This window comes from Varanus komodoensis, unplaced genomic scaffold (assembly GCF_004798865.1).
Source record: "Varanus komodoensis strain SLA01 unplaced genomic scaffold, ASM479886v1 scaffold23, whole genome shotgun sequence".
NCBI lineage: Eukaryota > Metazoa > Chordata > Lepidosauria > Squamata > Varanidae > Varanus > Varanus komodoensis.
In genome coordinates this window covers 6413203-6431549 of record NW_025335627.1, presented here as the reverse complement: position 1 = coordinate 6431549, position 18347 = coordinate 6413203, and the positions used below count along the sequence as shown (strand labels likewise).

At 40.5% G+C, this 18347-nt stretch overlaps 1 protein-coding gene across 1 annotated transcript in view; it reads right to left on the bottom strand.

Moving 5' to 3' along the window:
* The window catches only part of ANKRD44 (ankyrin repeat domain 44), a 162135-nt gene that overhangs the window by 26928 nt on the left and 116860 nt on the right, over positions 1-18347 (bottom strand). The window contains exons 17-22 of the mRNA XM_044432145.1: positions 14199-14270; positions 11061-11262; positions 9109-9187; positions 8204-8321; positions 5779-5995; positions 4184-4271 (exon numbers count right to left, since the gene is read on the bottom strand). Coding sequence (XP_044288080.1) covers positions 4184-4271; positions 5779-5995; positions 8204-8321; positions 9109-9187; positions 11061-11262; positions 14199-14270 — 776 coding nt within the window. The remainder of the gene's footprint in view (positions 1-4183; positions 4272-5778; positions 5996-8203; positions 8322-9108; positions 9188-11060; positions 11263-14198; positions 14271-18347) is intronic.

The window sequence follows — 18347 nt, the reverse complement described above, 5'->3', positions numbered from 1 at the left end:
GTTCATGGGTAGGGCCAGTGACGTGTTGAGACAGGCCCATGGCCGTCATAGAGGCCATGAAGTCCTGAGCCGCCCCGGTCAGTCCAGACTCGGCATGGAGATTGAAGTCCCCCAGGACCAACATCCTGGGGGTCCTCAACACCAGATCCGAGACGGTCTCTGTCAGCTCAGATAGGGAGACTGCTGGGCAGAAAGGTGCACGGTACACCAATAGAATCCCCAATCTGTCTCGTTCACCCAACACCAAGTAGAGGCACTCCAGCCCTGGTTTCAAAGGGACCGGAAGACCCGTGAGAGAGATGGAGGCTCTGTAAACCAACGCGACTCCCCCTCCTCTCCCTTCTGGGCGTGAACAGTGTTGAACCAGATACCCAGGCGGGCACAACTGGGAGAGGGCAACATCCCCTCCCTCTCCCGCCCAGGTTTCCGTTATGCAAGCCAGGTCGGCCCCCTCATCCACAATCAAGTCATGGATGAGGGAAGATTTATTATTGATCGACCTGGCATTGAGCAGCAGCACCGTCAGACCCGAGGGGTGGTTGACAAGGCTACCTGGCGCCCTCTGGTTGGGGGCAGGATCAGAAGGAGGGACAGGTGTCAGCCATCTGTCCATCCTTCTTCTACGTGGACACATTAAGCCCCTATTGTTGTAACGACCATTGCCCGTGACCACGCCAATAGCAGCCCCCGTGGGTTCCCCAGGATATATAAACGTCGACATGGCCAGGAATGACTCAAAGCACTAATTAAAGCAGGGTAAGATTATAAAGTAGGTCGGAGGAGGAGAAAAAGAACGCTAAAAAGAAAAAAAAAAGAAAAAGGGGATCCTTCCTCTTCCCTGAGAATCAGCAGTAGGCAAGCCTATTTCAACAAGAGTCCATGGCCAGCCCAGCCCCCCTCTCGTCCCCCCCGAACGGCACCCCAAACGGCGGCGACCCCTTTGGTCGCCGCCCTTCGGCCGCCGGCCCGAGGCCGCCGGCCCCGGCCGTTGCCGCGGCTTTGACTCCGCAGGGCGCCTCCGAGACCCGCCCCGTCGCGCACCGCGCGCGCCCGATCACCTGGGCTGGCGGGCGGCGCTCTCCGGCGCCGCGTGCGGCCGCGCTGGCCGGTGGAGCTGGCTGCCGTCGAGGTCGCAGCCGCGTGCGTCTGCCTGCATTCGCTTGCCCGGGAGCGGCGTGATGCTGGAGGTGGAATGGGATGTCCTGCTCACAGATTTGGTACATGGACTTGTAGTGTCATGAAATGGGTTGTGGCTGATTGGGGTAAATCCATGGTTCCATCATCGCCTGACGAAGGGTGGTGATAAGCAGCAAGATGATGGCGGCGGACTGTTCACCCTTGATGATATTATAAAATTTATCGGTATTGGGATCGAAGCGGTGCTGGGCTTCGATTTCCAGTCACCATTAATTCCCCAAACGTTGCGTAAGGCTCTTACAGTGAGCTGGGACCTTGTGTGGTGATCACAGTGTCCGGTGAAGAGGAAGCTACTTTGGAATCCTCCAAATCTGAGTCATAATGAGGCGGAAGGCTGGAGGAGGAATCGACAGGCGAAGTAGGGTGCCTGGATTGAGCCACTCTGGAGGTCGATGGGACATCTATCGGGACTGGAGAGAGGATACAATCACTACCGAGGGGTAATACCCATAGGGTGGATATTCGTCCCATGGTTCGCGATGAGTTGGCCTATGGGGCGGTTGCACCCATTCCCCAGAGGGACAGATGGAGGCACGCTGCTGGTATCACACCTGCTGAGGCGGGGCCCTCAGGGAAGGCTCAACTGAAGGCTGAGGAGTGGGTGAGCATGCCACTGGGGGAGAGTCTCGAATCTCTCCATCAGAGATGGATCCCAACATGGCAGCTTCCTGGTGCTCAGGCGAAGACGGGATGGAAGGAACGACCCGTCATGGGGACCTGGGTAGGGTCACTTGCATTGCCAGCTGTAGAGCTGGTCTGATCGGCGTCGGTACTGAAGCGGCTGTCGGGATCGATGGGGTGGACAAGCCCGAATCACGGTGTCGGGGATGGTCGGCTTTCTTAGTCTTGCGCGCTGCCTTGTCCTTCTTAGGCTTCTTATGGCCTGAGGACTTGTCTGACCTACTATGCTTCCTTTTCTCCTTCTGCTTATATGGAGATGTAGAGGAGCGTTGACTCTCCGATAAAGGGGCACCATCAGCCGATGGGCGGGGTGGAGATGTAGCTGAAGAGGAGGATGGAGCAGCAGATTTGCCTGCCAGTTGATTGGATTGAAGCAGGGCTTGGTCCCACAAGAGTTTGCGCAGACGGTTTTCTCGATTTTTCCTCACCTGCTTAGTAAAGGCCTGGCAGTGGCCGCATTTATCAGTCCTGTGCCCTTCTCTGAGACAGAGAAGGCACAGATCGTGCGGATCAGTAGGCGACATTTTAGATCCACACTGAGAACACTTGCGGAAAGCCGCACGCTGAGCCATCGAGGATGAAAAAGGAGAAGATAGCGAAGGTAAGGATACAGAAAGAAAAACTCTTTTTTTGGGGTGGGGGAACAGGAAAAGGGGGATGAGAAGAAACTTCTAACAAGGAGGATAATAACTTGGAATCTTAACAGGCTAAGAGAAACAACAGTTAGGTAACAATATATACGATGTAGTACAAACTGAGAGATGAAAGGCTTGAGGCACAGCAAACGGCGGTCACAAGAAGACTGAGGAAATGGTGGGCACTCCACCTTCTTATACTGGGAGGAGGGGTGTGGAGTGCCCGCCAAAACCATTAAGCTTTAAATCTTTCCGGCCACAGGCACTGCACAGGCGCAGCAGCCATATATGTGATACACAGAGGCAACGACGAAGAAAATAAGCTCTGAGTTTAGAGTTCCACTTTCTATGTCAGATAAAGTTTCTGAGGTTCAGGCTGGGACTCTAAATAACCCTATGGCTGTTGAGATGCCGTCTAGCAGCCATAGGATTGTGCCAAAAGCTCGCTTACACACACACATGTGTGTGTGTATCTCACTTGATTCCTTATATGTATAGTAAAGCACTTGTTCTTTCACAAGTTATGATGAAGGCACACAAGGGACAATGGAAGGACTAATAACACAATCCCACTTGTCTTTCTTTGCTCAGAGCAACTTGTGGCCCTCTGGACAGCTGTATGCCTGTAACTCCCATCATACTTCACCATTGCCCAAACTGGCTACAACTGGTAGGAACCGTAGGTGAAAACACCTGTAGGGCCACAAGTTGCCCACATCTGCACTATGCACATTCCCTTCACCCATGTAATATGTACATTCTTCTAACTGAAATCAGTGAAATGACACTATTGCAAGGGAGTCATCTGAGATAAATAAATCTCCAGCTCAAATTTACATGTGTAAAGTGGGAGGCTGCCACTTCACTGCATTGTCACTACTCATTCCTGTATGTCTCAGTGATACTAGTGAAGGTATTCCAAGTAATGCTTATGAAATGAAGTCCTGCTTTGTAGGTGAATTCCACTACTTCAGTGCAGTCTCGTGTGCGAAAAGAATTGAGGTCACAGTATGTATCACTTTTCTGGACACATTTCTATGTGATCCATCAACTCCTCAAGTGATGGATTTTAGTTCCACTTATTCAAGAGAGAGGCAATTTGAGGCAGTGCTCAAGACAATGTTATCCAGCACCTCTACCACCCCCTCCCCAGCAAAAGTAAAATGACTGGTTTAGAACAGAAGTTTGTATTGTTTCTGTTAGAAATATCAGAGCACAATTTGAAACCAAGGAACCAAGCATGTAATAGAAAATCTGACAATTGGAAATACAAAAAGGCTTGTTTCCATATATAATAATTTCTAGGATAATATATTTCTTGAGGTTACAGAAGTATTCATCACATCATATTTTGACAACAAGAAGCAGGCAGAGCTGTGACATTCTGGAATTTGTGTTTCTTTTGACCCTGAAGTGACTAAAACCCCATTTCAAAATTTGCCACAACTGAGGTTAACACTTTATAGTTACTCAGCAAGGCTTTTATGTAAAAAATATTCATTCCTACTACTTGCTAAGGAGATATTTTAAAACCAAACGGTCATGTGTAGTATCGGATCTGAAATGATTTGCAAACACCACTGTTTCCAGAGCTTCTACTGCTCTTATACCAACAATTCAGCTTGACACACATTATAAGTTGCAGGAAGGGAGATTTGAGATCTACTTACACAGCACAGTGCAATGGGGAGAAAGGGTTCCCATTAAAGTTACGGAAAGTTTTCTGTTCCAACAGTACCTCTATGCAGCTTTCACTGCCTGTAAGAGATCAAACAGTTTTGTGAAACTAAAAGCAAGGAAGTGCTTTGGAGTGATTTCAACTGAAACAGAATTGACAGTGTAAATTAACCTCTGAACATATACTGCTACATAATCAAACCAGTGGTCCATCTAACTCAGTGTTGCTTGCTTTGACTCAAAGATGGCTCTCCAAGGTAAGATGACTTTCCTAGCCTAGCTACCAGGGAGCCCTTAATTTAAGGGTGGACAACATGTGGGCCCACAACCCCAATCAGCCATATCCAAGCTAGATAATGGTGAGGCACCATAGGAGTCATGTGCCAAAAATCTGGCCTCTCTTGCCCTAATTTCTAGGGCAGTGATGGCGAACCTTTTAGAGACCAAGTGCCCAAACTGCAACCCAAAACCCACTTATTTATCGCAAAGTGCCAACACTGCAATAAAATCTGAATACTGAGGTTTTAGTTTAGAAAAAACAACTAAACATGATGCTGCAGATTCAAACATGCCAGGAGGACAGCACAACATTAAAAGAATCTCGGTCTCTTAGTTAGAACATCTCTTTGCTAAATCTTAGGTATTAAATTTCATTTTTTCATAAGAAAACTCACAGCTAAAATCTTGTGTTCATAAAAAAGAATGTATTAAAACTCACAGCCACTCCAAGCAAATATACATATATCCTTGGTAGTGCACTGACCGGCCATGCGAAAGCTCAGATGAGTCGCGGCTAATGAGTTGCTGCTCATGACATCATCACCTGGCACTGCTACTCCTTTCCGAGCATGCGCATGGCCCCTATGTGTGCTGTTATCTGATGCTCAGCTGCTGGGGCAGTGCTGGGGCGACTTGGCTCATGTGCCGACAGAGAGGACTCTGCGTGCTCACTGCGGCAGGCGTGCCATAGGTTCACCACCACTGGACTAGGGTAATGGGTGAGCACAATGGCCACTGTAGGCCCTCTCCATACCTAGGACACTCCCAGTTATTCATTATTTATTTACTATATTTATAGAACACCTCTCAACCATGAACAGTTTCCAAAGCTTGGAGACTATGTTGCTATGTTTTTGGCATAACAACAACATAGCGAGAGACCTTTCTTTTCTTCCAGTCATTTTAGAGACCTAGTTCTAGGTTCTTGTGACTATTTATCAATTCATGTGGTGCTTGTCATTTTGTATTGCATTATATTGTATTTTCAAAATATTTGTTTGCATGGCATTTTACTCTTTTCACTTCGTAATCTGCCTACAGGATATTGGTTATTGGGCCTGTTAAAAATATAATAGCTAAGTAAAGTCCACCCTTTTCAATTTTTAAATGACAGTGAAGCCTCATTTCCTTTGTGGATGGAGTTTATTCCTGCTTACCCTCCTACATCTGCTTGCCTGAATGTTCTGTTGAGAGTTTCGACAAGCCTACAATTATTGTTTTCATAAATCCCGTAATCTCTCTTTACATCCAGATCTCTACATAAGCTAAAACACATCATGCTAAGTATGAGCTTGACATAAAAGATTACCATTATAAGAAGCCCAGTGCAATGGTGTGTAACTTTGATTATCTTTAAAATTGTAGTCCTCTTCTGAAAGTGCCAACTGCAACAACTCACTCAGCCATGTGGCATGACCCCGAGCTGCTGCATAATGTAAAGGTGTCCTGCCTCTGGCATCCTTACACAAAATCAATGCTTCTTGTTCCAACAGCATTTGAACACATTCTTCATGCCCTGTCATAATCTGATTAGAAACATACATAAACATACAAAAAATTATAAATGAGAGAGTCATTGCAATAAGACAGGGTTCATGCAAGAGATGTAGGTTGTTTTCGGTGCTTAGTGTTTTAGATCTACTTCCACCAATCTGGTCTCCTTCAGATATATTGGCCCACAACTTCCACCCCCCCCCCACCCAGCCATACTGAAGCCCAATACATCTGGAAGACACTAAGTTGGGAAAAACTGCTTCACACCCTGAGCAGATGATAAGAAACCATCAGTTCGTTTATGCCGCCCATGCATGGAAACAAAGAACAGGGCTACTGCCTTTTAAGGATATTATCTGTCTCCTCTGAAATTCAGTGCACAGAAAATCATTGTGACTATACTTCTCAAAATGGATGTTACTTGCTTCTTCAAAGTGCTATTTATATGAATGCTCCCATACATGACTACACTAATTATACAGCTACTGAAGCTCTCATTTCACTGACCTGAACAAATGCAGCTGTTAACATCAGCTACAGCATATTAACTTTGCACAGATCATTGTGTTTATCATGGGCACATATTCCCGTATGAAAGATGATAAAAATGCAATGCTTTGGAGTTATTCATTACATAGGAAAACATTTTTAAAATGTGTTGTGGAATGCTGAGACATTGCAAAAAGAGAAGGTTTTGAAAAAACTACTTGTTCAGATACATGCTCACCCTTTCACATTTAAGAAATGTTAAAACTATTTGGAACCTGCCAGGCATGGTGGTGGTAGTGGTGGTGTGTGTGTGTGTGTGTGTGTGAGAGAGAGAGAGAGAGAGAGAGAGAGAGAGAGAGAGAGAATGTTATTCACCAGACACTTTCTAATGCATCCACAAATAGCACACCAAAATGCCGTCTGGCACTGTTGGAAGTTCTAAGATACTGTTTGAAATGTGAGAGTCAAAAGCACTTGGCTGCCCATGATAATCAACCAAAAACATTTTCCCACCAGAATCTGCCCTTGCTTGTAAGGAGTAAGGCCTACACCTTCAAAATACAGCTCAGCGTCAGCAACACTTCCTTGTTTCTTTCCCTAACCCCAATCTTAGAACTGGGGATGGAAAACTCATGCTGCACTTCTGTCTCTCTGCAAGCTCTTCTATAAGGCAGTGCAAGTATAGAGATGATCTCGGTCTCTCTCTAGCTCCCACACTGGGGATGGTTTGTTTTGGCACTGTGTTTCCAAATCACTGCATGCACCTTGGAACCATAATATCAAAACTGCATGCTCCATTCCCACCCCTCCTCATTGTGTATTGTTACATGTATTTAATGCTTTGGGGTTTCTCTACACAAAGTATTGTCTGTTCATGATCCCTCATTCACAAAAGTTTGCAGGCCTTTTGGTGATGTTGTTGTCCTTCAGGGGTTATCTCGAGTTTACCAGCCTCCCTCCCCTTCCTTCTGCGCGCCTGTGTGTGTGTTTCAGAGCAAGGAAAATCAGGTACTGAACTTTACATTGTGACAAACCAGATCAAGTCTTGTGAAAAGATGAAAATCCTCTAAATTTATACCCCTGTACCACCTTCTGGTTGGTTAATAGAATGCATAGAAAAGCAGAGAAATACAAAACCCTAGAAAGAGCCCTGTATAGAGGCTGCAATTCTCTTCTGCAAAAACATAAAATAAAAATACCTTCATGTAGAAAAGCTGTTACCCAGACTTCCTCCTTTATACTAGTTACAAATTTTAAAGCTTTTAAATGTAAGAAAATCTAAAAAGCACCTTGCAGTATAAATGAACATCTTGGTTTATTTCAAAAAGAAAGTATTAGTCCACCACATGTATGGCATGTCTCCTTGTGGTTTTCTGGGTCATGGCCACTCTCTTCTAAAAACTTGCTGATCTTTAATTAGTAGTATTATCAGAGCATCATTAGATTGTTGTAAACCACCCAGAGAGCTTCCATTGTAGGGTGGCATAGAAATGAAATAATGAAATAAATATAAACAAACTTAAATGTTTTGCTGAGAAGTAGGTAGCAGAGCAGGTTCTGAAAGTGACCAGCCACTGGCTTCTACAAACTCATTGCTTTTCCTGAGCACCTGGCATCCAAAGGAAAGTTATTTTCATAACATTCGTTTATATTTTAAACTCAAACTGATTTCAGTTAGACACATTTCTCACCAGAAATGCAAAAGACATACAGCAAAAATACTGCATTAAGTGTCTAAAATCAGCAGTTACCCCTCGATGTAATGCAGTGCATCCCAAGATATCAGCTGCATCCACAGATGCTTCTTTTTCAAGTAACAAGGAAACAGCATCTATGTGTCCATAAGCCACTGCCAGCATCAATGGAGTTCTAGAAATGAGAGACAAGCATAATGTTACCATCATATTCCAATTCAGTCCCTTTAATCCAGATTCCCTAAACCTTTTTCCAGCAATCTCCAGCATTTTTGGTCAGCATCAGAAAAACATGTTCATTTTACTATGGCTCTTAATGTGATGATCATTTTCAAAGATCCTTTATGCATGTAATACATGTAGCAGTAACCTCTATACATTCCATTAATTTCCAAGCCAAATTAATAGTAAAAAATGCACTGCACAATTTTCAACCTGTGGCTAACCATATAAGAAATAAAAGCAAGTATTTTGAAGACTCTATCATATTATAATGATTCTAGTCCCTAACTACTACTTTGAGGAACAGTTGCTGTGTCTGTTATTTCTCCCCTCTGCATTCAGCCCTTCTTCAATGTTACATTTAGTTGAGTTGACAGTACAAATCCTCTGCTTGACATGGCATGAGAGGAAACCTCAGATGCATCTGAGAATGGGAAACTCCCCACTGCAAAAAATCATCTTTGAATCAGGACAATATTTAAATTTTATTTATTTTATTTTATTTAACATAGTTCAAGGCTGCCTTCCAGGGTAGATACCAGCACTTAAAACGGGTGGGGTATGTGTAGACCTCTAGATGTTGTTGGACTACAACTCCCAGCACTCCTTGTCATTGATTATGATGGTAGGGACTGATGGGTGTTACAATGCAACAAGAACCACACTTTCTTCAACCTTAGTTGAAAAGGTTCACAGTATCATTCATGTCACACAAAGATAGCAAAACAGAATAAACTTACTGTCCTTTGGCATCTGTCACATCAGGGTTATCTGCTACTTCTAATAAAAGCCGTAAACATGGTGTGTGTCCATTGATGACTACAAAGGAAATTTTTCTTTTTAGCAGTCTGCAAACAGATGAAGTCTAGATGTGCTTGCACTTTTATATCTAGTTATGTGCAGCTGTCTCGAATTCTAGATATTCTCTTCATAGTATATGTAACAAGCAAGATCTCTACAACAGAGAGTTGTTCTTTAATTTACCAATATGATCTATGTGTTCCTATCTAGTGGAAGGTTTCTAGATAAGAACTTGAATAAAAAAAGATCAGTTGCTATGAAAAATAGAGTTGAAATGCACAAAGGTGCACATGTGTGATAATAAAATTGAAAAAAATGGAGCAATCAAACAGATGCTATCTATACGCCAGTTCACACATAATCGTACATCACTTGATGACTTGCAGTACAACATGTGAACTGCCACCACTGAAAAGTGTTCTGTTTGAACTGGCAAGTAGAAAGTGCCAGTAAATCAAGAAATAAATACCTGAAAAAAGGGCATTCTGATTCTGTGTGTTAGCTTAGTGATAGAAAATGTGTATGTGCTCACACTTTCAAGGCTGCTATACAAAAATAACCACCGAGGCACCTTTTAAGAAGCTGCAGTATCTAACTTAGCATGATCAGAATAGCCAATGAAGTTATGAGTTATTCCTATTTATGCAGTTCACATCTAATATACCTAGAACCGGCCTGGGTGGGCTGTTATTAGGAGACAATCTATATATTGTATTCAGCCAACAGAGGTCTCTATCAAATTGAGTGGAGGCAGTAAAACATGTCACTTAAGGATGTATGCGCATTCCATTTGAAGAATGAAAACTCATCAAATTTTTCTACATTGGCTCTAGCAGATTTTGTCCCATTTCCCCCTGCTGCCAATACACAGATTTTGTTTTTTTTCCCTAGAGGCAATGTGTGCAAATTGTGTTTTCGTGGGGTATGAACTTGATATTTGCACAAATAGGATCATTTTTAAAAGGATCCCAGCCTTTCACCAGTGCACGAGAGCAGATGCATCTGTCCAATATGCATAGTCCTGTCTTGTCAATTTTCTTGTATGTTTCAACTGTCAACTGCAGCACCCAAGTGGAATAAGTAAACTAAAGAAAACTGCCAAGATGAGATGAAATAAAGGCTAATTTGCAGACAGTTGTGAAGGAAGAGGAGGGAAAATAATAGTAAGAGAACAAAGACACTCATCTGCACAATTCAGAAACGTCAAGAAAAACTGCCAACAAAGTGCACCAAAGGGGTGGGGGACACAACATCTATCACTTGGTAATGCAATATTTTCATTATTAAGTGCTGAACTGACACTCATCAGTGTCCTCCATTTCAACACTTCTTGAATCTTCAGCAAGTCCAGAAAGGAACATTACTGACTCACCATCCTCTTTATAGTTCCTTCTTGGAGCTGTTACTACTGTTGTGCAAAGTTCTCCTCCATTTATTGGCCAGCCTGTACACATTTCCCCTCTGTTTACTTCTTGGGCTCTAAATATGTACAAATTGTGTTTGTCTTACTATTAATTTGCCTTGCACTTTCACAACTGTGTGCCAGTTAGCTTATATGCAGACTTGTCATGTCAGTTTCCTTGCATGCTACCTATTATACTTAGGTCCTGCTGTTGATCACTGACACTTATAAGGAAATTATACTGGACAGCTGAATTCCCAGCATTGTACATCCCTGCTGTGAATACAAAGGATTGCACTTGTTTTGTGTGTTGTTCAAATACATGTACTGGAAAAACAGCCAAATACATCCAATGCAGTAGCAATCCCTAAGAACAAGTAAAGTGGTTGTAATTAATTGCATGTGAATTAGTGTGAGCCCAGAAGTGATGCCTCAGACAAGTCTAAGAGCCTATGGGTACAATCCTATGCATAACAACATCTCACTTACCTGAGGCATGAAGGGGGGTTCGTTGGCTGACATTATCTTTGACTAAGATGGAAGCACCCTGGTTGATGAGAGCTTCAACACATTCAGTGTGACCTTTAAATGCAGCCAGGTCTAGAGCAGTACGTCCTTTTTCATCCTTAATATCCAGGTCGACCAGAGACTGAAGAAGCACCTCCAAGGCTTGATGGTGGCCATTATAGGCCTAGAGGTCAAAACAAGATAATTAAGCCCAAAGCACTTTAGCAGTCATTTAAGTGTGGCTGCTATTATTCATACAACCAACTACAATCAAGACTGTTCATGTTTATTACATCAGAGCAAATTGTAATTTTACACCATTTTCACCAATGTGACATTGTTATGATTAGAAACTAAACTAGAATGAAAAAATTCTACAGTATACTTATAAACTAGAATGAAAAACTGGTACAGTAAAATAACCATGTAGTCACTTTAGCCAAATAAACAAGGAAGTGCAAAATGGGTCACAGTGAATTTAAAAATAAGTTAAGCCACAAATGCTTCCAATAGAAGAAATAAATTGGGTAAAGTAAATGGAAAATGTTGCAGCTGTTCATGCTGTAGCATCCTCTCTACATTCATGAACTTCATTCGCTATTCAAAATGATTCATTAACAATTTTTGAGACTTTAACAACACAATCCTATGCCTGTCTACTCAGAAGTAAGTTCCAGTAAGTTCAGCTGGGCTTACTCCCTAGTAAGGTGTGTCCAGGATTACAACCCAAGAGAAGCTATTTTTATATTTGTAATCAGTACTGAGCTAAGTCAGTTTTGGAAGTTCACAGGTTGACATAGCACTCTTTTCTGGTTGTCAGCTGAATGACAACGAATTCCATAGTAATATAAAACTTGGTTACAAGTATTGTGGTGAGTTAAAAAATAACACCATTCTTGGCTATTCACTATTTAATGTGTCAAAGATAATTTAAAATGGATTTTAATTTAATTTATACTGGATAAAATTACAGCACTAGTGAAGATGCAGATGTCTTACAGACAACAAATCCTGCCAGTTGTTCTTTGCACACATCCAGCTTGGTTAAATCATCATTTTGTGTTTGTCAGTTCAGCTGATAAAATATGACATTTTTACACAGAAAGATCAAACACTAATATCTCTATCTTGAATTCATACTAAAGTTTTATTGTCAGAATAGCTAAAAAATTACCGCACTGATGTACAACTTCCTATTGAAGTTAAGGGGAAGAGAATATACTGGAATGCATGCATTCATATTAAAATTAATGTCCTGAGTGCAATCCTATGCACATTTAGATGGAAAAATCCTGCAGTTTATTTATTTATTTAATTTTTTAATATGCTGTCCCAATACTGAAAGTCTCTGGACGACCTACAGTTCTCAGCATTCTGCTGGGGAATGTTGGAACTTGTACAACTTTTTTTCTGACTAAACATTCTCAGTATTGTGCCTGATGGAAGCAATCCAATGGTGCCTAGAGAGAGTTTGGATTTCTGGCTCCAAGCCTGAAGGCAGCGCTCAGACCTCAGAAAGGGAGTCTAAACAAGTTTCTTTGTTCTGAGACAAAATGACATGAAGACATCAAGGCTGCCATACAGAGAGAGAAGAAAAGCAGATAAGAAGCAATGGTGAATGGGAATTTTGTATGTCACAGATCTCCCCACTGTACTTTCTTTTTATTTCTTTTCGACAGTAAATCTTATTTTCCTTTGCCTTGTTGAGAATTGGAGGCACACACATGTATATGTATGTAACGCAATATCCTGGAAAATGGCATGGCTGGCTAGCACCCTGATCAGGAGCACACTGCACTGCAATATTCTTTTGCAGGACCCACTTGTAGATACCTAATGCTGAACTTCCAAATATACTTTTCTTCTATGACTACTGACAGTTATTCCCTAAACTATGGATTCCTTTGTCATTTGCACTTTAAAAATAATAGATATTTGATTAAGACAACTTAGTGTGGAGTTTCCCTAAAGAAAAGCCTTACAGTGAAATTCTATGCATTTCACTTACTAGGAAGTAAGTCCATGGAGGCCAATGAGACTTACTCTTAAGTGAGTGTGCATAGAATTGCAGCTTTAATTAGATAACTCCCTATAACACCTAAGACTGTAATTTGAAGCATACAGACTAGGGAACAAGTCCCACCCAGTACAGGGAGAATTATTTCTGACTAAGCATGCGTGGGATTCTACTGTAGGAGTGGGAGTTCTTAATAGCTAATCAGTTCACCAAAGATACCATTGAAAAGGTTTTTTTAAAAAAACAACCAGACAAACAACAGTTGCTTTGCCTACTAATATTGAAACAGATGCAGCTTGATTGATCCTGACATTAATTCTAAGACCACCCTCTGAGGAAGGTGTCTACCCGGAGAAGGGCCTTCTCTGCAGTGGGGCCCCAATTGCACAGTCTGCTCCCCAGAGAGGTTCGTCTGGCGCTGTCACTTTATTCTTTTCAGTGCCAGGTCAAAACCTTTTTATTTTCCCAGTGTTTTGAGACCTGACTGTTTTAACTGGGTTTTAATTATTAGTTGAATTTTTAGGATGCTGTGGTTTTTAATTTTTATATTTTTTTTTTTACATTTTGTATTGTTGAACCTTCCCAAGACTTTGGTAATGGGACAGTATAGAAAAGTTTTAAACAAACAAACAAAGAAATAAATGAGGTTGACTTGAGTTTCCAAAATTCATGATTTCAGCATTAGTAATTACAACTATATATGGCATTTGGATCTGGCACTGTAGTCATTAATGTAGCAACTAAATCAGCCTAGATCCTTAGCTTGAACGTATCTGACCTCAAATCCCTTTTTGTATCTTTCAAAAGAAGGTTTTTGTTTAGGAAGAGCCAGTATGATGCACTGGACAGCGTATTAAAATCTCAGCTCAGCCTATGAAGTTTGCTAAGTCGACTTGAGTAATTTACTAAACTGCAAGGAAACAAATGTGACAAATATGTTTAGATAAATTTGGTGGAAGACAATAGAAGGCTGTGTGGTTATTTGAGTAATTTACTAAACTGCAAGGAAACAAATGTGACAAATATGTTTAGATAAATTTGGTGGAAGAAAATAGAAGGCTGTGTGGTTGAGTTATATAGCATTACTAAAATTATGTACTTACAGCTAAATGCAAAGGACTTTTTGTAGCAGTTGAATCCGATTCTTCAAAAATGTTGCTGGTTTTCTCAAGAAGCTACAACAAATAAAAAAGGAATATCATTTTGTACAGTTAATATATCAGAAAGGATAGACATATGTCCCACATGCCCCCTGAACTAACAAAGAACATTTTAGGTGAAATCCTATGCATGTGTGGGACAGAAGAGACTGACATTGGAATGCTGGATGTTGTAGGAGTTTATTTCTGTCCACATATGCATAGGTTGCACCTTAAACATGCTGCTTAACTTAGCAATGCTACAGTTTTTCTGTTACCATGAATTACTTCTGCTAAGAATGGTCACTGTCCCTATTTTGCATATATCTATGGTTTCAAGTTGCTGCCACAAATTACTTTTGTACTTTGTTTCCATCTAAGCTCACTGTTTATATTTTTACCTCTATCCATAGGTAATATATACACATTCAAATAAGAATATCATTTTATGCATCTGATGCAGTAGATTCTAACCCATTAGTTTTTTGAGGTGCCTCAACAATCTTTGTTGGTTTTGCTACCATGGTGGAAAATTTTACCTGTTTTGGCATCAGAATAGTAAATGCTTGTTTGGCCTATTTCCTGACTATAACAAAGAATATAAGCAAATAGCTACCTTGAACAGAAATTACCATGAATTTCTTGCACACATATGAAGGACACAATCTGTTGATCTTTCCCCAAGCAGCAGCTACTAGTCTTGAAATATGAGCATTTGCTGACAAAGTGATGACTACCTGCCCCTTGGTAGTGCTGCCAAAATAACCCTAAGAGTTGTGTCCAAAGGTATCCCTCTGCTAATAAAAAGGAGGCCATTTTAATTAAAACTCCCTCCTCCTTAATCCTTGTATGCCACACAAATCTGCTATGGAGGGTTGGCCTTCCAACCACAATGGGTACAACTTTTTACTACTTATTAGATTTATATACCACCTTTTTCTTTTTAAAAGAACTCAAAGAAGCTTACATCATTCTCCTCCTGATGCCTGTGATCTTATTACCACAACAATATCCATGAAAGGTAGGCTGCGCTAAGAGCCTGTGATTGACCCAAACTTACCCAGATGGCTCCATGACTGAGTAGGGACTAGAACCCAGATTGCTTGAGTCCCTGTCCTGCATTTATTTTTGCTGCTGTATTTATTTTACTGTGTTTTATTGATTTTTAAACATTGTTTACATTTATATCCATTTAGTATTGTAAGCTGCTTTTTAATTTGGAAAATGAATAATTAAGAAAATTACCCTAAATAGACTGTTAGTACCTAAGTAAAATAAAAAATGATGCAACTGCACTGAATTGAGATACTAGTGATTTCATTGGCAGTAAGACTGACCCGTTAACCAGGTTTTCTCTAAAAAAAATATTCAGAGTTAACACTAGTGCTTTTCTAAAACAAAAATGAGTATTATGAATATATTCAACATAAACAGAACTGACCATTTGCTTTCAATTAGGTTACTTATGACAGTATCACTCTCTAGTGGATGTATAAACTTGAAAATAAAATGGTTACTAAACCTGTCCCCTTGTCATCTTAGCATGCCATTTCTCAGAAACTGTCTAAAATGAAAAGATATTTTATCCCTTCTATTTATCTAAATTATTAAATCCAGTATCCAGTCATTGAAAGAGCAACATGGAAATACTGGAAGTATCTTCTGAGCAAAGCACCTAGTGGACTTCAAAATAAAGCTAAAGAAGGATTGAAGGTTGGTGTGTCCATATGTGTATGGGGTGGGGGAGTACTGTGAAAGAAACTACAGGACTTCGGAGTGTTTTCTAAAGGATGGATATTGCTTGTTAATTCTAAAGCAAATTAACCTTTGTTTGCAGTATTTTAATTAGCTTATTATCCAGAATGCTGTAATTTCAAGCATATGCATGTAACTGAGGGTAAAATTTCATAGCTCTCTAGGCTTTTGGATGTACAGCCAGAAAATATAGATGACAAGCATATACAACACAAAGCTCAAAGATATATTAGTAATGGTTCTAGTACCTCTTACTAAGCATAATTCTTCATACCAATTAAGGATAAATTACCATGGGAATTTTCTATTACACTACAAAATAGACATACTGAAAAAATGCTCATGGTGCGTAACGAATGTAAGTATCTCCCAGGATTCTGGTTTTGCCAACCTAATTGGGCTCAACGCTTGTTTATAGAATATTATCTTAACTGCCATGCTTGACAGAGGAACAGGTACAAGAATGTTGTGCACCCTTAGAAAATACAGTTAATCCTTAACTTTTTCCAAGGTTAATCACAATGAGTTATTTGAATTTATGCAAATTAAAACATTGACGAAGTTGCCAGATCAGCTGTTCCAGAGATTAAAATCGTCTGCTGAAGCTAGTTGCACTTAAAAAATGAAATGGATACTTACTTGGAAATTAGAAATTAAATGTGGAATTCAGGTAACCCAATAAAATTCATATATTAACCTCATATATTTTGGGGGTTTGTGTTACCCTTGACAGCCTTGTACTATGACCTGGGAGCAAAGGATTCTCTCAGACACTTGATTTTCCCAACTCTCTTCCGCTCTGATTTCAAAGAAGTTCATGAAACATTAAACATAGATCTCTCTCTCTCTCTCTCTCTCGCTCTCTCGTTTTGCTATTTGTGCATTTGACCCCTATGCATGTTTACCCAAGAAATCCCACTGTGTCCAACAGTGCTTACTCTCTGTGTATTGGCATTTGGCATGCCACAAAAATATTGGTGGTCACAAATCCAGTCAAAATATGTTCATTGTACAGTTCACTCTACCCCAGGTTGAAACCAGATATGATTGGAGTAGTGTGGCTGCTACTTCTAACAACAGCTTCACATCTCTTTTTCTTCTCTTTTTCCAGTAAGATAAGTGTAGCAGACTGTAAATAATTATGGGATGAGATTCTCATCATTATTCTACTGCATTAGGTTCTGCTCATTGGGACAGGAACGATATCATATTATATGTTTTGTACTATTAGATCTTTTAGAAAGAAAGAGAGATCAAGATCAGGTATAGGGCAGCTATTCTCAGCTGCATCTACACATCATCTCACATAATTATCTTGTTCTTGCTGAATTTTAATTCTCATACCAGCTGGGGAAATAGAGGAATTAACAGATAAAGGTGAAAAGACTTGTCCAAAAAGTTAGCCATTGACTTGGTTCACACATTAGGACAAGCCATCATGGATGAATTTACCCATAGGGCTTGCTGTTATGTGCTGACTCATATTATTAAAATGAAGGTCACAGTGGGAGCTCACCACAGCTAGTCTTGCCCGCCCATGGGTTGTTTAGGGTTCTCAGTGATTTGTTAACCATGCCAATAACCTACTCTGACCAGGTTCTCACAGAAGGTCATCATGTTGTGTGGCTCCATGGTGATCTGCATTTTTTAAAAGCCAGTTGCTGCATGACAAGAAGCCCCACAGTTAAATTAATCCATAGGAATTTGCATGATGGGAGAACAGGCTCACTGAGTCTATGGCTAAGCCGCCCTTTGAAGTCAGGTTTCTCATGACCAACTCCAACTTTACCCACCGAGGCAATCTGGCTAATTTCATATTATGTAGTGGAGTTGGTGACTGCTAGTCTTTGAACTACTTGTTAGAAATTATATCCCATTTGACTCAGCAAGATTTATCTCTGACTAAGCATGTTTGAATTGGATAGTCAGCTCTTTTCCTTTCTTTTAAAGTGCGTATATACATGCCAGAAAACAGCAATAAACCTTGATTCCATTAGAAAACATAAAAGTATATTTATCATCTACATATTTTTATTATTTATTATTATACAAATTCATTTATGTATAAATAAATTTATCATTACAATAAACAATTTATTACTCATTACAATTAATCAATTATAATTTATTTATAAATTATTTATTATGATCTACTATATTTAGTCTGAAACTATATGTGGCATGATTTGTTAATGAATGTAGTGTAATTCAGATGTCACAGAACGGATGTATCACATGATTGCTAGGAACCTAAATAAGAAAACTGAGATTTGTCTTTTCAAGCATGCCACAATCACATGATGATCTTCAAGTCTGCCCTTTCAAAAGGTAATATACTTTTAAAACATATTCCCAAAG